Source organism: Pyrgilauda ruficollis, unplaced genomic scaffold, assembly GCF_017590135.1.
Source record: "Pyrgilauda ruficollis isolate IOZ18807 unplaced genomic scaffold, ASM1759013v1 scaffold92, whole genome shotgun sequence".
Taxonomy (NCBI): Eukaryota; Metazoa; Chordata; class Aves; order Passeriformes; family Passeridae; genus Pyrgilauda; species Pyrgilauda ruficollis.
Genome location: NW_024531266.1, coordinates 1,211,320 through 1,239,230, shown reverse-complemented (window position 1 = coordinate 1,239,230; position 27,911 = coordinate 1,211,320). Strand labels below are relative to the sequence as shown.

General features: G+C 38.3%; 1 protein-coding gene across 1 annotated transcript in view; it reads left to right on the top strand.

Annotated features, from left to right (window-relative positions):
* Positions 1–10,114: 10,114 nt before the first annotated feature.
* The window catches only part of HCN1 (hyperpolarization activated cyclic nucleotide gated potassium channel 1), a 190,399-nt gene continuing 172,602 nt past the window's right edge, over positions 10,115–27,911 (top strand). The window contains exon 1 of the mRNA XM_041489316.1: positions 10,115–10,488. Within this exon, the coding sequence (XP_041345250.1) occupies positions 10,115–10,488 (374 nt within the window). The remainder of the gene's footprint in view (positions 10,489–27,911) is intronic.

Here is a 27,911-nt window from a genome sequence, read left to right as displayed (position 1 = left end):
AAAGCATTTTAAACTGTTTATTGTGACTTTCAGAAACCACAGTTCTGGCAACTTGAAAGCCTCTTTTTCATGCAAGCATGGATAAGTACTTCAGTGATACATGGATTAAAAACTTCTATTAAGTTTATCAAACTTAGAAGAATCACACTCAAACCATAAAATATAAATTATCTCATGGTATTCACTTGAGTGTTTCAATGCATAGAAGGATGCATTTCAAACATCTAATAATTTTTAGATGGAGAATTTTTAGACAGGGGGATGCACATTTTCATGTTAAATAGAAAGTGCTCCAATACAGCAATATTAGCAGTAAAGAACTAGAAGAATATTCCACAGTAAGAGTGAAGTTAGTGAATAGCCCGTATGAATGAAGATAGGTTACAAAGCTATCCAGGCTGGAAATACAGAATTCAAGAATAAAATCTATGAAAACACTAACTTACTGAACATTAACTGGTAAGTGATTCTTCACACAAGTGACATTCAGAGAATTTACTAAAAGATCACTTGAAAAATGGCAAAAGTGGTTGGATTATCATCTGATCAGAAATATTTAACATCATCAGTTTTGTAATTACACCAGAGTAAAATCCTCTTCTTTTGATGTACACAAAATAAGAATGGCATTAGAAGAATCTATCATGGTCGCTGATAGAGAGGCTGTACTTCTCAAAGGCAAGAAAAAAAGGTGAGACAAAATCTTCCCAAGTTTAGGACATTACAGGTCGTCACAAGTCATTAATTCCCTTTGCAACTTGCCATCTATTGTATAAAAACAATATTCAAGTGTTTCAGAAAAGTTTTAGATACAGAGCTTTCCTGATCTCTTTTTTATTGCTACCACTACCTGTTTCCGGTTGTATTACAGTCTTCTGCTTAACAGATTTGACTTTTCAGCTTGCCATATTACAAATTCTGAAATTCCAAGCTTTCTTACAAAAGGAATCGAGATAACTTTCTAACATCTAATATCAACATCATCTACTACCTGTTGAGCATTACTGTCAGAGAAGCTGTTGTGCTTTTGAATGCCATTACAAACAAGTGAGATAGGAGAACTCCATCAATAAAGCACCAGTTTTCTCTGGTTATCTGTGATTGGTCCACATGACATGTACTTTCAAACAAGCTTTGAAAGTTTGAGGATATTCTTTGCCTCAAATTTATGCTCCTTTTATATCAAGTAGTATCTTGCTGTTACAACCACTTTGAAAGATTGTATTTTTTCCAGACTGCTATTATTTCTCTGAAGACATTTACAACTTTCAGCCTTTCTATAATATCTTGCTTCCATTGATGCTTAAATTTATCTGATTTTTAAGATCCAGAATTCTTCACGTTTCAAGTTTTGAAGACAAATATGGATACTTTCTTATTTTCTTTCTCTTGCATCACATTATTTTCAAATAGATATTGTCTGCCCTCTCATTTCGCTACAACCACAAAAAAAAAAAAAAAAAACCCAAAAAACAACTGTGTCTTCTGAGTTTTGCTAAAATTACATGCTTTACAAAGACTGACCATATGCTGTTTTTTTTTTTTCTGGTTAACCTTTTGAGTCCAGTTCTTCCATCAGTCACAAAACTGAAAAATAACTCTTAGAAACATAAAATAATCTCCACTGTTCTATGTGTCAAACCCCTTCTCCTGTCTCTGTGAATGCGTAGGTACAAAGCTGAATGGTTGCATGGCAATTCCATCTGTAAGTGTTTGTGTTTATCCAGCTTTGATGCAAAGTAGTTTTTAGCAGTAATTGTAACAAAACTGAAAGTCACATGGAAGAATACAGTCATTTTAAAATATGAATTATTAGAGAAAAAAAATATATTAAAAGGCGATAGGAAATAAATATTGAAAGTGCCTTTGTTAACTGAGGTTTTAGGTATGCTTACCTTATATTACTGCTGAGGACACCTACTATGGATATACTTTCAAAAAAGTTAAAGCTTGTATGCATAGTCCCCCATTTTATTTTAAAATAAAGTCTTCATATCTTTTTCTGATACCACTTAGAGGGAATGTTTGCAATCCCTTAATTCTCTCCAGTTCTCACTGCTGGTTCAGCAATACTTTAGTTTCAAGAACATTGATAATTACTGCCAGCATTAAAGTTGAAAGTCCTCTGAGATGGCTTGGATGTTACTGGTTAAGGCCTCCTTATGTTTCATGTTCCTAATGCTTCCATTGTCACAGCCCTAGGGAGTGAACAACTTCAGTCGATGAAAGTTGGGTTTTTTCCTAGTCAGTCTTTTTCAGAAGACATGAACTTGCCACAGACACACAAGATCCCTTACTTGTAAGGCTGCCACAGGCATGGAACAGACATCTGACAATTCATTTACAGATCACCACAATGACTATCCATGTCCCCTCTCCACTACATCTACCAGGCACACAGGCATCTCTCAGCACCTGCCATAGTCCCATTTCCCATCAGAAATCTAAATATCTAATTTAAGGAAGTGTATCTAAGGTCATGTGTATTTTCACCCAGCAGCGGCCTAGAGAGAAACCCCACTTTTTATTTTCCATTCTTTTTGCTAATGATTTGTTATTGTATTCATATGTCTTTAATAAAAGGACACTAAGCTTATAACAGGAATGTCTCCATTATGGCAGTTACTATTTCCTCATGTATTGGTATCACAACTTGAAAGGGGAAAAATAATCTGAGAGGTGGAACTTCTTTATAATCACAAATTAATCTACATTCTAAGTAGAAGAAGGCAGACTATGGCAACCTTATGCTTTCAAACTTAAGCAGCTAGTGTCTCGTCTTCTGTAGCAGCTTTTGCCTCCAAGTATTTATGGCAATTCAGGATGTTACATTTGTTCAGCTGTGCATGCTGTACTGTTTGCCTCTGCCAGCTGTGACAGCTTATTCCCCTCCCCTGCAACAGAGATTTCTTTAGCTGCAAGAAAGCTGCCCATGTGAACTGAGGAACGAAAGTCTGACAGCAAAAACTGGGGCAGTCCTTCCGGAGTCGTGTGTTCAATGTCACCATCTAGACATTATCTCTGAGGCAGTGCAATCCACAGGGAATAGTGCTGTGTGTTCTTCTCATTATACATGCTAGTAATTGAAATGTGCCTACTGCCAGCACAGCTAGCTAGAAGTGATAAAAAGTACCTCTGAACAATCAGAACATTTGTAGGTACCTTAAAGACAGTGAGATACAGCTCTGGATTACTGATTGTACAATCTCTGGACTCCTCTGGACCTCTTTTTATTCAGTGGTAAAACTGAATGTTTAGATCGACAGATCGACAGAGTTATACCTTCACACTGCTCTTCCAAAAGCATTTATTAAAATACAAACAATTTTCCATAGTTAGAATTTAAAAAAAAAATCCTGGCAAGTTGCAAAAAACAGTGTAGTTTTAAAGAATTGTTTCAAAAGTCTTCAGCTGCAGTTCTTTATCATTGCTGGTTTAATAGGTGAAATTCCTTGGTAATAACTTGAGAGCTACCTATAATTTAGAAACAACTGGAACACTGAAGCAGTACGCTCAACATAATGAATATCAAAGACAGGTATTAGTCCTGCAAGACATGGCTCTGTGTAAGGAACTGAATAGATGATGCAACTCAGGCATGCTGCTTGTTGATAGTATCCATATTCATTAAAATATGATTGTGAGGGGAGGGATCTTAAGTACTTAAACTAAGTCAAGGAACACAGGACAGCAACTTGCAGGATTTAATCTGACAACTATTCAAACTTTAACTAATGAACTAAATCACCAAGATGGCACTTTCCAGCTATCTCTAAAAGCATCCTATCAGTATTGATGATGTGAGCAAAGTTAGGATGAAAAGATGAAAAAGATGGTTGAGTTCTGAAAAATCAGGGCCATGGGAGGACAATAGTTTAAAAGGTAGTGTATGATCTGTCACAGAATCATACAATAGTTTGGTTTGAAAGGGACCTTAAGGATCAGCTGGTTCCAGTCCCCCTGCCATAGGCAGGAATACCTTTCACTGGATCAGGTTGTTCAGAGCCCCATCCAGCCTGGCCTTGAGAAATTCCCAGGGATGGGGCATCCACAGCTTCTCTGGAAGCTGTGGAATCTGTTCCAGTGCCTCACAACTCTCAAAGTAAAGGCTTTTTTCCTAATGTCTAATCTAAACTTATTTTCTTCCAGCTTGAAGCCATTTTCCCTCATCCTGTCACTACTGATGGGGAGGGTGTGGTGGAGCCCTCTGCCCTCAGCAGAGAAGGATCTCTGTTCCTGAGCCCCAGGCCCCAGGAGAGTAAATACGGGGGGGACAGGCGTCCCAATGGTGAGAGGCGGCCACTTCTTGGAACTGCACAAGGCATTCTTAAAAGGACCTGAGAAGCAGTTTGGATCCATGGACAGTGGTGACAGCACTCAACATGGAAGGACGATGGTCACCATGGCAGATTCTCTTTGGGCGGCTGCCACGTGTGACACGGAAGCACAGGAGGTTCCACTGTGTTTCCTGGGGCGGCCCATGGTGCAAGAGGGACACTCCTCTCTCCTGTAAAACTCCCTTACATGCTCCTGTAAAAACTCCCTTTCCATCTTTCTTGTAAACTCCCTTTAGTTACTGGAAGGTGGCAATTAGGTCATTCTGTTTAATGCTGACATTCACACGTTATTGAAATATACAAGTTTTAAAAAGCACTTTATTTGTCTCTAGAAGTTCCAGAAGGAAGACATTTTTAAATCACAGGGACTTGCTTTTGTGGATTGATTATGCAATTATGTAGGAACACTGTGTGCAACAGGAGAAAAAAGCTATTGTTAATGTCAAGTTACACTCCAGACCAATTAATGGTATTTACATTTTTATAGAAACTATATTTCTCTCGTATTACAGAGAAGGGATAAAAGCCTGCAAATACTTGAGCCTAGTGTAGTATATAGCACTCTGAATAGTAACATGTGACCTTTCACACCTGTAAGCACTAATTTTAGAAATGTTCACAAGATTAGGCATTGTATGAAACAAGTACTGTGATTTATAAAAAAAACTACTTAGAAATGTCTACCTGTTTGTAGTGTCAAATCATAGTTCTTCAAACCAATACAGTCATAAGGTAGTTATTGTTAAGAATATGATTTTAAATAAAATTTATTTGGGGTGCATTTGCATTCAAACTACAAGAAAAAGTATTTTTAACATTGCAAAAATTTGAAGTGCCTTATCATAGCCACTTACTCAGACAGCTGAACATTTGTCAGGGAAAGCAATTTCTTAATAATTTCTAAAGCACTTCAGGTACCCAACAATTCAGACATTAGCAAAGACTAATAAACAATAATACACCCACAACTAAAAAAAAAATCAAATTTGAATTTGTTTTTCACTTTTTACTTTTCTTTTGTGGCAATGATATCTCCATAGGGTTGAATAAAGATCTGGCAGCTTATTAAACAGATAATAAACACTGACATTAAAATATTTTTCTTCAAAAAAGATAAGGCACTCAAAGCACACAAATATTCTATTAAATTTAGAAAGTGATTAGCATAAATAAAAGACACTTCAGAGAGCTGGTAAAAACCAGTAGGAATATTTTGTGATTTAATTTTACCCTCCTGTTCCAGAACTGTATCAGTTCTGAAGCACTGAGATGCTGCAGCAGGACTTCCAACACTCAGCACCCGGCCAGAACAGAAATCACCAAGATCATATTTACATATTTATCAGTACTCACTGGGGACATTCAAACTGTACGACAGAGTTAAAAAAAAAAAAAAACAAAAAACAAACAAACAAAACAAAACCAACTCAAGTAACTGTATGGACAGCTGCCATGTAACATTCATGGTTGAAGTTCCAATTGCTTTGTGCTATGTTTTCTTCAAAGGATGCTAATGGTTGAAAAAGTAAGATTCTTCTTGCTTCATAAACACTAGCTAATATTAATATAAAATCTATTGGAAAGCATTTATTGCCAATAAGTATGTGTGAGTAAATAGGCATGGAAAGTAACGTAAGTAGGGTAGGATCAAATCAAAATAATTTAATTGCAAACCTCAAGCAAACAGGCATGGAAAACAGCACATATTATGAATCTGGATCAATCCTCAATTAAGCTAGCAGACATGGTTATATAACTGTAAATATAACTATTATTTTCCTTTCTTGCTAACCCTGGTTTGCCATTTGACTTGACAGTGACCTTCTGTTGAGAAACAATCTTAAAAATATCTCACAGGGCACAAAATCTTAACTTGAGAGACAACAGCTTTGTTCTGCATCTTACTGGGTCGTCTCATAGAAGTCTTGTTTCTTGTCTGTGCCCCAGTTTCTTCACTGAACAAATACATATGCCTCTGTACACAGGCTGCTATTTTATTTTTTTTTATTCCTACAGACAAACTGTTCAGTGTATGTTCAAGTTATATCAAAATGAAAAAATAAGGTGAAGGAGGAATGTATTTACTACAGGTATAAAAAAATTATTATATTTGGCAGAAGAGAAGAAAATTAGTTTTCTTTATATTAATCTTAGTATACATTAGTATTAGAGTTATATAAGGCACTGAAACTAATGATGTTACAGTACTTTGATGAAGTAGAGTAAGTAATACAAATAATTTAATATACACAAGTAAAACAGCTTACTAAATTTTTAGTAGTGATCGATTAATCTAGGACATAGTGAAGAGATGCAAAATCAATTTTTTGCCCCTATTGTTCTGCTAGCACTGATTTCTTGTAAATTTCATGTATAAATTTCATTTTTCTGTGTATTTCTCCTGGCATGGCCACAAAATCAGAATAAAACTTGACAGAGAACAAGCTATGCCTTCAGCTAAAATGACCTTTCAACCATTTTCATCCCTGGTGCAGTCTTCAGGACTATTCCCACACACCATGCTCTGTTATTTCTTCTCATGTGAACCAAAATTCTCTCATCTAAGCTAACATGATGGGCCTCAGGAGATTTCAATTTTTGGGCTGAAAACAACATTCAATTATTTGGAAGAATCCATTCTCCCAAAGAAAAACTACAAATTATGAAAATGTTTTCTCATCCTATCAACTCAGGATTGCTATTAAAAATTGCAAGATGTTGAGGTCAATTATTAAGGTCAATTAGGCCATACTTAGGTCAAATATCACTCAGACATGTACAAATAAGTATACATTTCTTCTATACAGAAAAAAAAAATTATAAAAATCTGAAGTTTGATCATGAGAAGCAGAAAATATCAAAATCTCAATTTTACCAAGAGACATATACCTCTGTGGTTTATACATACGCTGTGTTTGAAAAGCATGCATAAAATCCTATGTTACATGTAATGCAGGTTATTTTCTTTCTTTAAGAACTTCTCCCAAGTTGTAGGGCATTTTGATGGAACAAACCCCTCTCATATCTATATAATGCCACCAAGGGAAATAGAACATTTCCAGATTCTTCTGTTGTAAAAAGAGGGGAAGGTAGGCAGGGTTGGTCATTTTGGTAGGTCTGCGGTCCATACCAAGTAAGGATAAACACTGGCAAATGAGACACAAAATACAAGTGAAAGCAAGTTTCATGAAAGAAGAAATTGAATGTTCTTGCAGTGCACAATTTTCCCCATCCATAAATTAAGGACCATCACCATTAATCCAGTGCTCATTTCTTCTCCAATTAAAAAACGTACATCAGAATCTGCTTACTGCAGCTGTAAATGTCTCCATTTCACTGTTCTGATTTACTCCCCTACAGGTCTATTTTTGTCCTGTACATGACTAGCTGTTGCTGTCCTAGGTTATGCTGGGAGAGACCATTCAGGTCAAGGACTGAATGCAAAAGTCCTGTGGATTAAGTAGTGAAGAAGTAGCAGAAATCCTAAGGTTGCACTGCCCATGATGTGGTACACTGTCTGAATTTGTGGAAAAGCACTTTGTGAATTAGACTTTTCATCCCTTGCCTTTTCGGGTTCTGTCAAATATGATGTGAGTTAATTCTTTAAGAAAGCTGCCAAACAGTAGTAGTTTCTTACTTTCAAATTATCGTATAGTGACAGACATTGGATGAGGGAAGAAGGAGGACATAATTTGGGGATAATTTGTCTATCAGCAGCTGTGTATGAGCCACTAGCAGCTGTGCACACACTCTTCACTGTTTCAGGATAAAATCCTACAGAAAAGTGTCACTTCAGATGGGGAAGATTTATGTGTGTCAGTCCTCAACCAATTACTCTACAAGCATATTCATTCCTATCCTGGTCACAGCCCAACCTTCAGCAATCCATCCTAGCACATCTGTATTTGCCATCTTCTTCCACACTGGCATGATGTTAACATCTTCCACACTAAAGTCATTAACATCAATGGAACCTTGTGAGTTTGAGTTCCCTAGGCATAAACATTCTGCTAGAGCTGCAATTGTTGAGGAAAACCCTCAGATCCCACTTTGAAATACAGCCCCTCAATGCACCAGATTGACACTGTGCAAATGGTGGAGTGCAGATTTGCACATCTGTTTTTCTCCTAAATTTAAGCATCTGTTGTGTAAAGGACAAAGGAAAATGCTATTGAAAATACCAGAGTCAAGCTTGTGAGGCTTTACTAATGCTTTCCTACTCTACTTTTCATGTGCAAAATGAAAAATGTGTTGAGAATGGGTGAAAAACCTATGTCAAACCTATTCTAAATGGAAGACCAGGACCTACATGTACATGCTGTAATATATGTTTTTGCAGGAGGACATAATGCTAGAGCTCCTCTAGTAATACCTACAGATATGATTTTCCATCATTCTGTAACTCAGAAAACCTCACATCTTTTAGGGTAAGTATCAGCATCTTTCATTTATCACAACAGAGACCAAGCTCCTCCTCGTTCATGGTTTATAAACAGCTTCTTATTATTTGCTCTCTCAGCTCCTGCCTCACTGCACAGCTCCCGAATTACAACCTGCAATCATTAGGACAATGTCTGTAGAGATACTGAAGGCAATATATACCCTATTTCCTTTGAGTGTATGTAGAGTACTGGAAGCTAGAAATACCCACTGTTTCCTTTATGTCTGACAGCTTTTTCCGGCTTTTTAGGGGCTTCTAAATTGTAATTTATGTACTTAAATGTCAAGTGGAGCAAACTAAATGTGGACTCCAGTTTCCTACTGACATGCAAACAAAGGCCAAATCACCTCTTGGAATACGTGAAAAGGTTGTCTCCGCACTCGGGAGCACCTGCCATTTTACGCCTTTCAGGGAGAAAAGGCAGGTGCCCACGGCAGCACAGCCCTCCCGAAGGGAACGGCATCCCTGGGTGATCCAGCCGTGCTCGCAGCATCTCTAACGTCGCGTGGCCCGTTTTCAGTCCGCTCAAGGCTAAAGGACAAGGAAGAGCCGCTTGGCGGGAGTGCCTAAGCGGACCGATGTGCTTCGTCAGTGAAAAAGAATGCCGCTCAGCAGCCGGCCTTCCCGGCTCGCTCACACTCCACCGATGTTCCCCTATGCCGGACACGCACTGCACTCTGAGCAGGACGAACCCACAACGCCTCCGCCACTTCCAGTGCCGCCCCTCGACCCCATGGCCAGGCAGACCCCGGCCTCTTGCCCTCTCCACGAGGAGCAACATAGGCTTCCCAAGGGACAGGCGAGCCCGTGAAAACGCCTCACTGCATCACTTTCCAGCCACTGTTTCTCGCTCGGGTTGCACAGGCACGCTACCACCCCACGCCTTGCCCCTTGCTCTGCCCAGGGTGAAACATCCACCTACGCGTGTTCCTGTGCTGCTGCGGAGGCGCGGGCCCGGCGCTCGGCGGGCCCCGTCCCCTGTCCCCGGCCCGCGCTCGGCCCCGGCCCCTCCCTCAGGCGCTGCCCGCTGGCCGCGCGCCCCTCCAGGACTCCGGGCTCAATGTCAGGCGGAGCGGGGCGGCCGGCAGGGGGCGGGCGAGGGGCGGCGGTGCCCGCCCTGCGCGGAGCGCGCTCCGAGCCAGCGGCGCTGGTGATGCCGGGCGGCACGGCGGCGCGGAGCTCAGCCCAGCCCAGCCCAGCCCAGCCCAGCCCAGCCCAGCCCTGCCCAGCCTTGCCCAGCCCAGGGCGGCACAGCCCAGCCGCGCCGCTGAAGGGCACCGGCGGCGGCGAGGCTTCCCTGCGCTCTACCTTGGCTGGGGTGCGCCCGCCCCGCAGCATGGAGGCTGGGAAGCGCAGCTCCTCCGCCGGCAGCCGGGACGATGGCAGCGCTAACTCCTTCCCAGCCAAGCCGGCGGCCTCGGCGGAGAAAGCCCAGAGCAGCCCCGGCAGCGGCGGCGTGAAGGAGCATGGCAACTCGGTGTGCTTCAAAGTGGACGGCGGCGGGGGCGAGGAGCCCGTGGTGGGCTTCGAGGATGCCGAGGGACCCCGGCGGCAGTACGGCTTCATGCAGCGGCAGTTCACCTCCATGCTGCAGCCGGGGGTCAACAAATTCTCCCTCCGCATGTTCGGCAGCCAGAAGGCGGTGGAGAAGGAGCAGGAAAGGGTTAAAACTGCGGGGTTCTGGATCATCCACCCCTACAGCGACTTCAGGTTAGCGCGGGGCTCACGGTGGGCGGGAGAGGGGTGGCCCCGGCGCCTCGCACCTCGCCCGGCGCAAACTTCGGCGGGCGCCGGACCGGGCGGCGGGGCCGGGGCTGCCGCGGGCTCGGGCCGGCGCTCTCCAGCGTGCTGCACCCGGGACGGCCCCGCAGGCCCCACGCCGGCCGGGGCGCCGGCCGCAGCCCCCGAGGCAGGATGCTGGGCTCTGTGGCTCTCCATCCCGCCGTCCCGGTCTGTCTGCGCCGCGGGGTCGCGGGCCGTCGGGCACGACTCTGCCCCGGGGGGATGAGAGCTCACCCGGGGGGTTCCTCAGCTGCATCAGCATCGCTAAAAGCGCGGTGTCTGCACACGCCTGCCTTCCCTGAGCACCCGGTGTGTAAACACTTGTTCCAGAGGTTGCGAGAATGAAGTCCGTCTCTGTCAGAGTTACAGTAAAATAAGTTTATCCAGGTGATGTGTGGAAAACTGTTTTCATAGGGAGACAGGTAAATGTGGTGGCAGGTTAGCATTGCTTTCGCAGTGAGATGCATGGATGCAGGACTGGAATATTCATACAGAAAGCAGTACAAATAAATGCCCCAGAAGTTATAGTTCCCTTAAGAATATATATTTAAAGTGTAAGATTATTTCATTTTGTACTCTATGCCAGCTGGCTGTATGCCTTTATAAATGTAACACTCTCTGTGATATTTTCTGAGGAACTATCAATGTCATTAAGTGTATTTAATCAACAGCTTGAATTGAACAACCTGCGTCTATATGATAAGTGAATTGCACCGGAGACTGCATTTAAAAAAAGAAAATTCAGAATGTTCAATAGTTACATGGATCTTCTAAGAAAAAACTGGGTTAAACAGAACATTCTTTCAGTGAGAACAGGAAGAAATGCTTTCAAAGTCCAAGTTTCTGTGGGACTGTTTGAGTGAGGTGTTTCACAATGAGCTGTGCTAGCACCTTGCAGCTAAGCCCGAGAGCAGTACAGCTACAGGAGTGGAGGAGCACAGCACAGTCAGTTATGACTTGAAATCTTGCTTCAAATCCCTACTGGTTTTCCTGGTTCCCTGAACTCAATAAACTGCACTTGTTCTTTTCCTGGGGTACCTTTTCCAGCTCAGCTGCATTAACAGGTGCATTAAGCGGGGAAAGAGAGCCAAGCACCTACCCACTCCCTTTCTACCAGCTAGAGAGGGAGCTAGCAGGTCACATCTGGTGCTGTGGTAGCACGCATAGGGGATTGGGGGGGGCTGTCTGATAGCCTCTTCCTTCTCTGTGTGTGTGCATTGAGTAACTTTATTCACGTGAGGATTCTGTTGAAATGAATGAGGTTATTCTAGCGAATAATTTTCCTTGTTCTGTTGTAGGCTTGGTTTCTGGGTGAGGTGCACACCCGAACAGTGCATTGGGCAATAGGAGCTTATTTGTCATATTTTGCAGCTTGTAACTTTTTAAGCTGTTCTTTGAAATAGGTGATAAGCATGTTCATTCTGTTTCGTTACCGAAATATCTTCTAATTCTGTCCTAATTCTTTGAGTGGGAAGGTTTAGAGATTGTAGCGTATGTTTCCCATTTTTTTTCAGTCGGAGTAAACAACACTGCATCCTTTTCAGGCCTGTTGTTTGCATATTCTTAAATTAACTGGTATTTTCAGGTGTTTTTATAAAAGTTTTTATTTTGTTAGAGTAAGTGTTTGGTTTTTAAATAAAGTTCATAGTCTTTCATTAGTATTGGGATGGTGTGGCAGGCTCCAGACCCAATTTTTTAGTCCGTAGGACTGTTTCAGTGAGAAATATGAGATGTGCGTGTTTTTTCTCCTGAAACAATTGCAGCTGTGTAGTGGTACCACTCTTTTTGGGTGGCAGTGCAAAATGTGTGAAGAAGTTGTACTATACTGTATATTCACCTTATTTGGAAATTACAACAGCACTTTTAAGTGCCATCTAACAGTGGCTCTGTACCAGAAGGAAGTCAGGTGTAAGGATGGAGTTGCTTTGATTTATTTTTGCATGTTATTTGTAGCAATGTATTGCTTGTTTGTAGACAAGCCTTAATGCATTCAAAGAGACACAGGTATTCCTGTGCCGCTGTGTAGATGTTCTTTCCATCAGAGGAAAGAATGAAATTTTCTACCAAAATAACAAGAAAAAAGTAAAAAGCTGAGTATTTTATGGTATCCAAATGAGGAGATGTATTAGGCATTTGTAAATGCAGCTCTTATTAGGGTATTTGTGGCGCCTATGAAAATAGACATCTCAGTAAACTTTAAATGTAGACACACTTAGGAAAATACTGGGTTAACCATGTAAAATGTGGGAAAATTCTGGTATAGGCTTCTGCCCACTCTTTTATTTTTTTTCCTGGTTCTGCATGCTTGTATGCATTTCTTGGGATAGTTTGATGTATTTGATTTTATTTCTTGATTTAATTCTCATTTTTTTTGTAAAACAGTATATTCATCTACAGCAAATGGTATTTTGTTATGATGTTTGGAGGAGTGGGAAGCATCTTGGTGCCTTCATGCCCCTTTTTTTGGTATGAACAGAACATGGAAGCTGTCTCTAAACTCCATGCTCTGTAAATTGGTTACTTGCAGCCTTGTGGGGCTTTTTCTCTAGTTTTATGGCTCTCCATCTTGCATGTGTTTCAGGAAGAATTGTCTCTTCTTTGGGCAGATACACCCTTGGAGGATTAAATTCAATAAGTGTTACATAATTTTTCCACAAGGGGACCATTTTGATTCTGGTTGTCTTCTCCCAGACTTCTGAGGTTAATGTATAATTTGAAAACTGTTATATAAACCCTGCACCTAATGCACATCAAACCCAGCACAAGGCCTGTGTTTATCACTTTGCAGCTGTGACTACTGTATCTCTAAAGCTGGATAACAATTCTGTCTAATTTTGTAAGTAACAAAAGTGAATTTATCAGTCAGAGTTTGCTGAAGTCCTGTGTGTGTTCTGTGACATACTGAGTGCCTCCAGCTGTCCATTCTCATATGTGGAAGAATGAGCCTTCAGGAGAGCTTCACTGGTCCAGCCCTGTGGCCTTGCAGCCACTGGATGAGAGCAGGACAAAGCTGACAGGAGATGGGATGAACTGCACATGGTTCTGCTGCTGCCACACACGTCATTTATTTCCTAGGAGATTAGTGGTGGACATGGGCTTTGGATGACTTTTATTTGTTACAGTCTTTTGGTATTAATTGAATTGTACGTGACTGATTTTTAGATGATTAATTACTCCATGTCTTTGGCATGTAAGGAGTTTCTTTAATGTTCAGAGGGCTGGCTTGCACTTGCCTCGGCTGCTCATCCAGCCCTGTAGCATCTCCCTCCCTCCCTCCCTCCCTCCCCACAGAGAAACTCACACTGTCAAGGAAATCTTGGGTTTATTACCACATTGGCTAGGGCATCTGCAGTCAGCAATCTATAAAGAAAACAGAGTTGCTACTGAGTTGCAGAAATAGCAATGTATGAGACAGACTGAGTGGAAATAATGCGTGTTTGCGTACATGTAGCCTTCACACTCTGGTGGTTACAGTCAGCTTGATGCTTGGGAGCAGCCTTTGTCTGGAAGTGAGGACAAAAAATTTAACTGGCTTCAAGATGAAGTAAGACTGTGATGTGGCATTGTCTGTCAGAGCAGCAGGTAAAGAGGTGCAGTGCAGGCAGTGCTGAAGGTCTTTTTCCCCTGTGTAAATAATGCAAAGTATAAATTAATTTACAACACTAGGCAAAAAAACCCTAAAACATTGGCATTTTATTTCTCTGGATAAGTTTTTATTTAGCCATTTATTTTAATGGTAACAGTAAAGTAAACACAGAATTATTTCTAAAACTTGAACAGAAAATGTAAGAGTGTAGTGAATAGTAAAGGTTTGCCAGATTTTTTTTTTAGCTTGTGTGCTTTTCCGGTTTCAAAACCTTCTTGTATACACATTTAAGGCATCATGTGAATGTTTGAGGTTTATCATGGAATTCTTTATAAATATTGAAGGCCTTATTGGTAATACCTTGTAAGTAATTTAATGCCAGGTTTCAACGGGTTTTAATCAGGGTGAAAGACACAATATTTGCATGTGTATGTCTGGGTAGTTACAGAAGAATTTGTTTCTGTTGCTGTTAAAAAACGTTCTGTTATATTATGCATTTTTATGCTACCCATCCATGTTGTCATACACATGTACCACTTCAATTTTCAAGGAAGTGTGTGCCAAACTCAGTCACAATTGCCATGGTTTAGTGTGCCTCATGGTTTTTTAAATTATACTTTTTAAAAAAAATTGAACTTATATTTGCATTATGAATTGATTTTCTTTTTCATTTTCACCTATCTTTTGGACATGTCTTTGACCACCAGCAGTCACCCTAACATGATAGACTGTACATGTTATATGTGCAGCTCACAATCAGGTCTCTAAAATTCATGCATGCATTGTTTTAAAACCTGCCTTTTGGGACCGGTCTTCACTCTACGTGTTATACCTATCTTAAGTTGTGTTTTAAGAAGCTTAGGATAAGCACTTTGTGCTTCTCTTTTGTCACATGTTTTTAATGTCTCTCTTGAAGCTAATGAGATTTATGTTTTTGTGAGCTGTTACATACTTAGGTTTAAATAGAGCAGTAGAGTTGGAAGGTAATGCTATATGCAATGAAAACAAAATGTATTGTATAAGTCTTAAATGTAATTGATAGAGGTATATGTATTCAAAATTAAAGAATAAATCATGTCAATATTGGTCTATATTAAATAGTTCAGATACAAATTTGCATAGGTTTTAATGGATGCATTATGTCACTGGTAGTGTAAGAACATGAAATGGCCATAGTTTTGTATTCTCAACGTAGTAATTTCTTGTTGCTCAGGATTTTTCATGAAATTGCAGAATTGACACTTCTGAATTCACTAATAAAATCATAATCATGGATTTATAATTGTACTATATATGGTACATTCTTTGTGCAAACAATTAAAAAAAATTATGTTTTTGTGAATGAAGCACAGATTTAGCTGGGGCTATCTTTCTTGTGTCATTTTCAAATACTATTGTTGTGACCATAATTTTTAATTCTACTAAAGAAAAGCTTTGTACAGACAAACTATTTGTATTGCTAGATGTTCAGTCCTTACATTTGACTAAACATGGAGAACCATTAGTATTAAAAAGATTACTAATAGTACTTGGGTTTTATTTGCTGCATTCCAACAATTTTTGCCCTTTACTTCTGTAAATGTCCTGAAAAATAAAGTGACAGAATTGTAGCATTAACCTAAATAATGCATTTATTATGTTTGAAAATTCTCTCTGACATCAAGTTATGTATTGCCTTCATAATAGTTCCCCAGGTAGAATGCAGCTCTCATAAAGGCAGGCTGAAGAGAAATACAGTAATGGCTCTCAAATGCATAAATGGATGTTACAGAGAGGAAGGAAATTACATCGAAGTAATGGAGTGAAATTGCAGCAACAAGTATCTAAATTGGATGTTTAGGAGGTAGGACCAAAACTAAGCAACAAAATATTCTATTGGAAATGTGAAATAAAGGCCAGAAATGCATTATGCTGTTTTTCATCTCTAGTTCCTATTATTCTGTGTTTGAATAATTTTTCATCAGTGGTTATCATGGATTTATCTGTTATGAACTCTAGTTGACTAAAGCTATCTACTGGCTTTTCCTTTTGTACCACTTGTAAGAAGGGATGTGTGAGAGAAAACAGGGATGGAGAGGTGCATTTCGTGCTTTTGGACTCATGAGGGCCATGTACTCTTGTCTGCTTTGAGATTTTCTTCAAGAGCTACTAAAGCTGGGCAGTGGAGTCCACCCAAGGTTGGTGCAGCAGCCACCCACCTTCCAGACCTCTAGGGCATGTGAGGAGCCGTATGCCCTTGTTTGTTCAAGCAAAGTGATTAATTGTATTAATAAGACATCCTTCTGTCTCTGGATATGTAGAATACTATGGCATAGTTTGAGCTCACTTATATGTTGAACATTTGCCAGTTTTCATTATGTTCATTTTAGTCCTGGAATAACAGTCCATTCACTGCATTTTCTTTCACACTCTTACTGTGTTACTTACTTGAACATTGAATAAAGTTTAGGGGAGAGAAAGAACTGAACAAGTTTAGGGGAGAGAAAGAACTGAACAAGTGTAACTCAATTCCTCTGAGTTACTTTTAATTTAACTTGGGACATTTTGAAGATCACTGGCAGCACCTATGAATTGCACAAAAGTACATTTTTTTCTGCAAGATGCTTACTTTTACAATGTTCACTTTCTACACAATCTATGTAAAGGCAAGTATGTTCATCATGATTTTGAGATAAGTTTAGAAAGGAACCACAACAAAATAAAATAAACCCAAATGTTACAGAATTCTCGTAAATAATTCTGTAACATGTAAGTCAAAGATGATGTTTTGGGAATGTTATATGTATGTCTTTAAAATTTAACCCAGGACGGTATATGTATTCAAAATTAAAGAATAAATCATGTCAATATTGGTCTATATTAAATAGTTCAGATACAAATTTGCATAGGTTTTAATGGATGCATTATGTCACTGGTAGTGTAAGAACATGAAATGGCCATAGTTTTGTATTCTCAACGTAGTAATTTCTTGTTGCTCAGGATTTTTCATGAAATTGCAGAATTGACACTTCTGAATTCACTAATAAAATCATAATCATGGATTTATAATTGTACTATATATGGTACATTCTTTGTGCAAACAATTAAAAAAAATTATGTTTTTGTGAATGAAGCACAGATTTAGCTGGGGCTATCTTTCTTGTGTCATTTTCAAATACTATTGTTGTGACCATAATTTTTAATTCTACTAAAGAAAAGCTTTGTACAGACAAACTATTTGTATTGCTAGATGTTCAGTCCTTACATTTGACTAAACATGGAGAACCATTAGTATTAAAAAGATTACTAATAGTACTTGGGTTTTATTTGCTGCATTCCAACAATTTTTGCCCTTTACTTCTGTAAATGTCCTGAAAAATAAAGTGACAGAATTGTAGCATTAACCTAAATAATGCATTTATTATGTTTGAAAATTCTCTCTGACATCAAGTTATGTATTGCCTTCATAATAGTTCCCCAGGTAGAATGCAGCTCTCATAAAGGCAGGCTGAAGAGAAATACAGTAATGGCTCTCAAATGCATAAATGGATGTTACAGAGAGGAAGGAAATTACATCGAAGTAATGGAGTGAAATTGCAGCAACAAGTATCTAAATTGGATGTTTAGGAGGTAGGACCAAAACTAAGCAACAAAATATTCTATTGGAAATGTGAAATAAAGGCCAGAAATGCATTATGCTGTTTTTCATCTCTAGTTCCTATTATTCTGTGTTTGAATAATTTTTCATCAGTGGTTATCATGGATTTATCTGTTATGAACTCTAGTTGACTAAAGCTATCTACTGGCTTTTCCTTTTGTACCACTTGTAAGAAGGGATGTGTGAGAGAAAACAGGGATGGAGAGGTGCATTTCGTGCTTTTGGACTCATGAGGGCCATGTACTCTTGTCTGCTTTGAGATTTTCTTCAAGAGCTACTAAAGCTGGGCAGTGGAGTCCACCCAAGGTTGGTGCAGCAGCCACCCACCTTCCAGACCTCTAGGGCATGTGAGGAGCCGTATGCCCTTGTTTGTTCAAGCAAAGTGATTAATTGTATTAATAAGACATCCTTCTGTCTCTGGATATGTAGAATACTATGGCATAGTTTGAGCTCACTTATATGTTGAACATTTGCCAGTTTTCATTATGTTCATTTTAGTCCTGGAATAACAGTCCATTCACTGCATTTTCTTTCACACTCTTACTGTGTTACTTACTTGAACATTGAATAAAGTTTAGGGGAGAGAAAGAACTGAACAAGTTTAGGGGAGAGAAAGAACTGAACAAGTGTAACTCAATTCCTCTGAGTTACTTTTAATTTAACTTGGGACATTTTGAAGATCACTGGCAGCACCTATGAATTGCACAAAAGTACATTTTTTTCTGCAAGATGCTTACTTTTACAATGTTCACTTTCTACACAATCTATGTAAAGGCAAGTATGTTCATCATGATTTTGAGATAAGTTTAGAAAGGAACCACAACAAAATAAAATAAACCCAAATGTTACAGAATTCTCGTAAATAATTCTGTAACATGTAAGTCAAAGATGATGTTTTGGGAATGTTATATGTATGTCTTTAAAATTTAACCCAGGACAGTCAATAACATGAGACTTCCTCTTCAGTTTTCTGTTTTTTTTTTTTTTTTTCTTTTTTTGCTTTGCTTTGACTGCAATGAGAAAAAAGTGCTTGATAAATGTGATCTATACCCATATCTCTGTATACACATATCCAAAATTAGGTCTCATTGTCGTGCTTGGGCCTGTGGGGAAAATGCACTGATTCTGGTATTCCAATTGATTGTTTTAGCACATTAACAAATTTTTAAATGTGTCCTCTGACTCCGTTTGGTAGCACATCAAAATAAGTGATGCTTGTAATTGAGTCAGTAAAAGTTTTTTCTTCATCCTAGGTTTCTCATACTTGGATATATGAAGGGAACTGTGAATTGGAATGCTGTGTAAAAGCATTGATACAAAGGTCTAGATTTATGATTTGATTGGGTGTTTGGTGACTACAACAGCTAATTGAAAGGTGCATAGGATTTGATAATTTGCTTTAGGTTTTCTTGTGTGTGTGTGTGTGTGTGTGTGTGTGTGTGGTTTATATAATGAAGTCAGAATTTGAGTGGCTCAGTTTCTGATTGTTCAGCCCGAAGTAGAAGAAATAGAGATGTATGAATGCAGAGGTCACCTAAAAAGTACGAATATTTAGTGCTGCATTTTTGCCTACCTGTCTAAGATCTGTGGCACTGTAATATTTAAGTAAACTTTGTCAGATTTTTTGAGAATTTCAACTTGAAGCTATGAGAAGCAAAAAACTATTTTTAGAGATGAGTGTGTGTAGAATATGAAAAATTGAAAAGAAATTTACTTAATTTGGTGATAAACAAGAAGTATCCATTCTCACCTTTGCTTTCACTCAACAGCATGAAGAACTGTTTTCTATGTCAATATGCATTTTTTTTGAGAGGAAACTTTTAACCTACTTTGCAATGTTTAATTTTTAACCTGACAGTACAGTTCTCGTTAATTGCTTGATAGTCCTTTAGCTGTCTATTTCCTGATTCTTTCCCAGAGGCATGATTTAATTTTAAAAATCATAGTGTATTCAGCTCTAATTATTGGAGAGCTTGTTCTAGACACACAGTAAGGTATGTTAATAACCAAAAACTATATCAGCTGGAGTCAATGTCAGTACTACCTCAAGGACATTGTCATTTAGCTTCTATAAAATCTGTACTAATATCTTTTAATCTGATGACAGATTCAGGCAAACTGCACGGTATTTTTCAATAATCTTATTGCCTTGTAGTGCAATGCAATTGGAATAAATCTGGAATAAACTTATGTTCGGAAAATGTTCATTTAATTACAAAAGAGATGCATACTGTTTCCATTTCATATTTGAAAAAACCCAAAGCTAACCCAAAGCCATTTTCATTTTTGCCAGGGAAGTACCCAAAATTTAAGTTACATTATATAGCTAAGAATAGGATTTTCTTTTTATGTGATTATCTTTGATGTTTTTTATGTGTATATATTATCTAATTAAGCATGTCATTTAATAAATATTTTGATATACTATTGGAATTTAGTATGCTACTGTTATTAAGTTGCTGTCTTTAAAAATGTCATATTTATTAAAAATTCATATTAAGATATTCTGTTTTCAGCTGAAAAAGCAGGGATTGCTTTATGTTCACAGTCGCAGCTGTGTTGGTTCTGGTGTTTTTAATTTTTAAAATTTTTTTGAATGAGTTTATTTTTTAAAATGACTTCAAAATAAGCAATATACATACTTTTTTTTTTTTTTTTTAAATTTGGGGAGATTTTAAAAAGTTTTTAATATTGGGGAGGGGTTTAAGTGATAGTACTCTTTTTCATCCAATTTTGCCTGAAAATCACTGAATCTTACTAAAGCTCCAGTATATAAAGATCCCCATAGAAATAAATTGTGCTCTCACAGTATCAAAATTCTATACATGTTGTACCGTGGTTGCCTCCATTTTTTTTGCCCTCTTATATCAGCAGACTAAGGTGTGGAAATACTGATATTTCCTCAGCTGGTTGCATTGCATCTTACACTAATTTACCAGATCCTCCACGAAGCACCTCTCTTCATGGCATGAACTGCAGCAATAGACAGTGTGGTGATTAAATGATTTGACCTTAATGCAGATATGTGGATTGCAGTAAATTTATAGTAATACATGATGAGACCCCAATAATAAATAATTGATCTGTCTTTTCCTAGGGAAAAGATATGGATTTTCTGTGGAAAATACACAGAATTTTATAGGATATGTAGTGCTCTCCAGCTCTACCCAGGAGATGGAATAAAAGCATGGCTGCAAAGCCATAGAGATGCAATCAGGCTTTCACACGGTTAGTTAGAGGTTTTCCATCAGGCTCTTAAGTGATTTACGTCTAGTTGTTCATTCCAGGAGGACTTATTATTTAGGTCTGGCAGAGAAATTGCTATGAAACCTGTGGCAGGTGCTACTACTCCCTAAGCATCTTGTTACTGTCAGGCAGTAGATGCTTGCAAGCCTCTGGGTTCCCCAAACACATCCAGGGCTACAGGATCTTTGGAATAGCTGCATATGGGCTTGTTTGCACTTGATTTTTCAGTGAAGGTAAGAGCCAAGCTTGTCTGTCACTCTGGTTCCTTGCCTTTAGTGCCAGACAAGCCCAGTGGTAACAAAAAGAATTGCTTTTCCAGCTTGGGATTAGTCTTGTAGATTGAAACTTGGAAACAAAACAAAAGAAGCAAAATAAATCAAGTATACACCTCAAACTTCAGTCGTTAGTTGGGTACCTGTCTCACGTACCCACTTTACCAAGTGCTCCTAAGAGCTGTTTTTCAGAGCTGTGCATGCAGTGTTCATGGAAGCTCTTATCTAGATGGCTGCCTAAGTACGGAATCCTGCCTTTTCTTTTATTTATAATGTTTCTCGTGATCTAATTTTCAGTCAGTGAAATCATGCTATAGGGAACTTGCATTCAAAAGTTCCTAGGAGCACATGGATTAGTCCCTGAAAGAGTATTTTTTGGAAACAACTTCCTTTTTCCCCTCATTCTGTCTTCTCTTTGTCCTCCTACATCTCTTTCTGAAGATATAATGCATTCCTTTAAATAAATGGAAACATTGCGCTGATTTTATATTTTTTAAATTTGTTTGTTCTGCTGTGTAGTTTTCCATTCTTACTCAGTCTGTTAGCTAGAAGATACTGAGCTGTTTGTTCAAACTAGCAGGGAGGAGTTAGTTTAGGTATTTTCACAGCCTCTTGCAGTTTGTAAAATGCCTTGTAGTAATTAAAAAAAAATTCATGTATATTTTGCATTTCCTTTGACTTGGACAGGTTGGCAGCTTTCTGTTGAGAATTGCAGCGTGATGCAGTTGAACATACTGTTACCATACACTGTTACACAGGCACTTCGCCGAAATTGTCCCTTCAGCTTGTATATTGCCAGCATGGGAATTGAAGTCTTGCATACATCTACCACATTAAAGATATAATTATCAGAAGCACAGTTTTGTAATGCAAAGGGAGTGTGGTACCAAGAGTAAGCACTGCCAGATGGTAGGCAATTTATCAGAGTGTTTAAAAAGGGTCAGAATTGAAAATGTCTGAAATCCAATGGTTTATTAAGCAGTAGACGTTGAATGTGTGGGAAAAGTGAGAGATGAGTAACCTAAGCATGAGGTGCCCACATGACCAAACAGACTTTTAATTGCATGCATTCTGCCAGTACTTGTTTTTGCTAAATTAAATGGGGTTTTGAAATTTGGAACAGAATATTAAATCCAGTGATACACTGCTGAGTGTTGAAAAGTTCAGTAGGATTTGTACATGTTCTTACTGTTTATTATTGGAGTAATGAATTTATTATGATGGTTCGTCTTTCTGTAATGGAAAAAGAAGTACAAAAACAATTTCAAGGTTTTTGTGTTGAAAATCATTAAATCCAGTACGTAATAATTTTATTATTTCATATAAATATTATTTAGATAGATGTGAACTAAGTACAACATAAATTGTGACTGAATCCAATTAAATGTCTCTGGTTTTACATTGCTATTTAAAGGCACTAACTATGAGTTTAAAATTTCTTGTTTAACCTTAAACTATTCTCTATTCTTGTTTCCTAAAGTTAGATTTTCTGCAGTGTGCCCTTGTGTTGTGCTCTATTGTTCACAAGCACGCTAATTTTCTTTTGTCAAGAGATGATTCTCATTAAGACAGGTCTGAGGAATACTCCGTCAGTATTATACAAGCAGTCAGTGTTATTCAGCAATTTCCACCACCATCCCCCTCATTCCCCAGGACTGTGTGAGCACTGCTTGATGTGACTATGGCTGTTTCTGTAATTTCTAAGCTGCAGCCAACTTCTACATTCTCCACAAGCTAGACCAAATTTATCTTTCTGTGGAATGGATGGGAGAGCTGCAGTGAACTTCCACTCCCACACTCGTTCCTCATAGCATGACAGAGTTCAGATTTGCTTCAGGGAAGGAGAGCTAGCTGTGTAGCCTGGGAATGCAGGTACCATGAATCTGCCTAAAATGGTGGCAGATGTTCCTGCTGGGGCTGCTGACTCGTGATTCCGTGAAGTGTCACTGAATAGCAATTCGTCTGTGTTGAATGTGCATGCTGATTTTGTGCCACTGGCAAAATGAGCAAATGGAATATGGTATTTAACTTGGTTTCGTCTTTCCAGTACAAATTTTTCCATTTCTGGAATGGCTTTGAAAGTGTCAGTTTTACCCAGTGCTCTGCACAATGTGCAAATCTATAGGATGTTAGATGAAGGTCTGAAATGGAAGTCAGGAGCACATCTATCTTTGAATTTCAGGAGCTAGATACTTGTAAGCATCTGGACTCCATGCCTGAGCATCTTTCAGAATTCCTGTCATAAGGAGCCCAAAATGGTAAACCTGGTTTTTAAAAAACATTGCTCATGGGTGCCGTGTGTTTTGCAGATCTAGCGTGTCAGAATAATGCAAATATGTTTCAGCTTCCATTTTTGCTGTGTTATATATTTTTATTTGCAATTTACAGATCAATGTATATTCTAAGATTATGAGGAAAAGCTCTGTTAATTTTTCACTCTCAAATGCTTGCTGTTCTCCACCAATAAATTATTAATATCTATTTGGCAGTTCTAATTATTACACATTTTTAGTTTAAACACATTTGAGTAGTTCATAACTCACTGTCCTCAGAAAAATGAAACATAAATATTTGGCTAAATTAGATTTTGTCTTTCTGAGGAATATTGGCTTGTGGCTAAAACCTCTTAGGAGATCTCCAAAGTAAAATGTTTTCATTTGCTGAAAAGGAGAAACCTATTTATTATATTTAGGCAACTGCATTTTGAGTGAATAGGGATGAAAGATAAGGATGGACATCTGGTGTTTTATTCACCACAGAAAGGGCAACTCATTCTGTTTTGCTGTGTCAAAACAAGAGTCATCTATCAGTGTGGAAGTAAAGAGCTTCCTTGGTATTCTTGTGGTTGTTTATAGTTCAGGTCATGGGTCCCTGACCAAAGTTTCTTTGAGTGCTTATTTTAGGGCTGCTTATCAGTGGCTACAATTATAGGCAACTTTACTTGGGCGCAAACACTTCCCCCTGCAACCCCTAACCTGCAGTGGGTGTCTAATGTCAAGACCAGCCCATTGTTAAGGAATACAGACTGTTTTGTTAGAACCCAAAGACTGGAGAAAGAATTTTTGCATGAAGAGACTTCAAAGTCATCTGTCAAAGTCACTCTACCAAAATATAAAGTGGAGAAGCAGATTATTAAATAATTCCCTTTTATATTTTTTCTGATAAATATTTATAGGTGAGGCATATAACAAAGCCTGTAGTTAAGTTTGAATAAATTTTCAAATCTTAATATCTTTAGCAATCTTTCATTTTTCAGTCTGCAAACTGACATGTTATTCTGATGCCTAAAGTGACTTGCTCTCTTACAAAAATGAATAATGGCAGCGTGGAGGAAAAACTTTTATCTAGTGTATGTATTTTGTATAACAACTCCACTTTAGATGATTCTGTCTCAATGAAGATAGAACAGAATTTTAAATTAATCTAGGTATTGGTAAAATGTATCTTCCAGTGGCTTAATAACCATTTCATAGGACTAATTTAAAGCAAAACACTTAACAAATGTATTTCAAGTGAATAATCTGCTGTAATTCAATAAACACTTTCTACACATAGTTTGTAAATTTTAAACATACTGGTTTTAGGATCTCAATCATGTGTGCCATTATTGCATATATCTGTGATAAAATGTAATAAACCCTTACGTTTGTTTGCAAGCAAGCAATGGAAATTATCTTCTGTACTGCTGGCAAAGGTGTGCTGGAAGGAGAAAAAGCATCAGTTCACGTAAAGGCATCTCCTGGTGCTTGATATTGTGGGCTGTCTCCTGTTTTGCAAATCACAAAACCATTCAAATACTAAGTTCACATATGCTGGTTTGGGATTTTTGGAAGGAATTTGGTTGTTTCATTTTATAAGGATAGCTGAAGTAATGTCATTGAAAAAAACCCCTCTTTGTTTCCTTATATTGAATTAAACTGCAAAAGGGCCATTCAGCAGTTGCATTCTATTACACTGACCAATGTTCATAAACGTCAGAGACGGATTTTACATCCCCAGAAATTTGGTTTGTATAGCAGACCTCCACCCTTGGCTGAGCTGCTTGCAGCAGCAGCACATGAGGCTGTGCTCAGCCCAGCTTGCATGGAGCTTTCTGGGGCGTTGGAGGGTGAACAGCACCAAAAGTCAGGGAGGGAGCAGAGGCAGAGCTGACAAGGTCTTGGTTACTTAGGCTGGTATCTAGAGCATCTCTGAGCGTAATGTATGCTCTTTCTTGTTTACTTTGCTTGCTCTTCTGGATTTTCCTTTTTGTTTTACACAAGTGAATATCAGGTCTATCTGATCACTGCTCTGTCTAGCTGCGTAATGCGCTGATTTGTTTTGGCAATGCAGGCAGAGCGCTATGCTGTCAAAAGGATGGTAACACTGGGATGTGCAGTATGCAAATTGGGAAGTCTTAAAAAAATGGTAAAATTAACATTGTATCTGCTTAAATACTGTGGAGGTCAAATGGTTAGCAGAGAGATTGCATACAAGCTGAGTAATTAGAAAAGTGGAGTGCATCCCCCTGTAAAAAAGTGTTAATCAGCATACATGGGGAAAGGTATAATCAAGCTTGTGAAAGATTACTCCTTTCATTTCTTACCTGTTGTGCACACTGTATTTTCAGTTAGTTGATGTTTTAGATAAATCGATATTAGTTCAGTTAATAAAATTATTAAAATAACAATTCCATAATCTTAAAATTTTCAGTGTATTTGAGTGCGTACCTAAATGTTTCCTTTATCTGCTTAGGAATTAAAATTGTTCAGCATGGATGTTGAAACTGCAGAATAATTTTCTTCCTCTGCTAGAGAGGATTTGAACCTGTGCATTGACTTTGCATAGCTCCTCTGGTATGGACACTTCCAATAACAATATCACCTCTCAGATTTGTTCTGCTTTGGTGGAATGAGGAACTGAGAACGCCTCTCCTGTCTCGTCATTGCCTTCCTTGGGAACAAGATTTTGTTCCTGCTCTAGTTTATATTTGTTTAGGGAGAGAGAACATGTCAGCAGCATACCTCACTTCAGGAGGCGCCGTATGGCTTGGGGAAAGTGAACTCCCTGAGGTGTGGGAGATCCTGAGCTCAGCTGCCTACAGATGAGGAAATCCAAAGGTTGTTCACAGGTGTTGATGAAAGCTCTAGGTATTCACTTGTTTTTCGAAAGGAGGATGCATGTGACATGACCCTAATTACTTACCATGTTACTCTGCCATGAATCTGATTTTTCTCCTTCCTTTGCTTCTCTAAAAATTGTCTGAAATACATTTGAATATTTTTCATCAAAGTATAAGTTAATAAATGATAATATAAATTTGATTTGAACATGCATACATCATTTTCTGATGGTATTTTCAGAAGAAACAAGTTATTATTATATTTTTAACAGATATAAATTAGATTTATTACCATTTGAAGCAAATTTTTTACTGCAGTGTGATACTCATGGATTATAATAAAAGAACTTACTGATTCTTAAGTGTACTGTCATTGATTTTAAAGGGTTGAAATTTCAGTACTTATTTTTATATTCAAGGAAACATAGGCTTTGTAGCCAAAAGTCAGCTATAAATAGTTGTAAAGGGGAATAATAATTAAACTTGATATATATGTCTTGATTACCCAGTCTTGCATTAGAGTCTTGCACATCTGTGTAGATACATAAGATGACTGTAAATATTCAGTCATTTATAATTGTTTTCATTTATGATGTGGGAGTACATCAGCTTGTTTCATGTCTATCTATAGTTCTTCCACACTTTTTCACATCTCTAATTTTTCCCTTCATGAAATTTGAAGACTGGCTCTTTTTTTTCCGTCGGTTTGAAAATAGTGCCCATTCTTGCCTTCAATGCACTTTGTCAAGAAATGATACACCAAGTCCTGCTTTGAAGCTGCTCTTGCAAATGCACTGTATCATTTTACAGCTACACAAAAAGCCAGTTTTACCTCTGATTACTAGAATAAAATTGTGATATGTGTATATGTGTCAAATCTAAGTTCATGGTTCTAGCCTTATTTTTTTTTGTTTTGTTTTTGTTGTGTTGGGGTTTTTTTTGTTTTGTTTTTGTGTTTGTTTTTTAAAATTAGATGTATTTATGTAAAAAAATTGACTTATCCCACCTCATTTGGTGGTCATGGCCAGTGTCCTCAACAAACCCTGTGCCTGAGATCTATCAATAGCTACTGAATTACGTTTTCCCTGCCATCTCTTTCTCTGAAGTAGAGAAAATAGAATTTTCCCTGTCAGCAGAAACTTAAAGATTATACATGATTATCGTATATGTCTGATAATTGAGATATTTAATTGTTTAAAGAAAAATCTATTAAAGGATAATATTAGTTGATACTGATTAGCTTTCTAATTTTTGGAAGGTCATTAGGAAGTTACCTTCCTTTTCACTTGATTCTTTGTTGAGAAGAATTACAGAAGGCTTCTTCCAATTTAAGCCTCTGAATTTTTAGTATGGAGGCATCCTAAATGTCATATTTCTAAATGGCACTCTTAAAATTACTGTCACTACAAAATTCTTAATTAATGCAAGTGTTCCAACATGAGATAGATACAAGATTATTTTGCAGCTGAAATATTTTTAGATCTGTCTCTTTCAAACCTTTTTTCATGC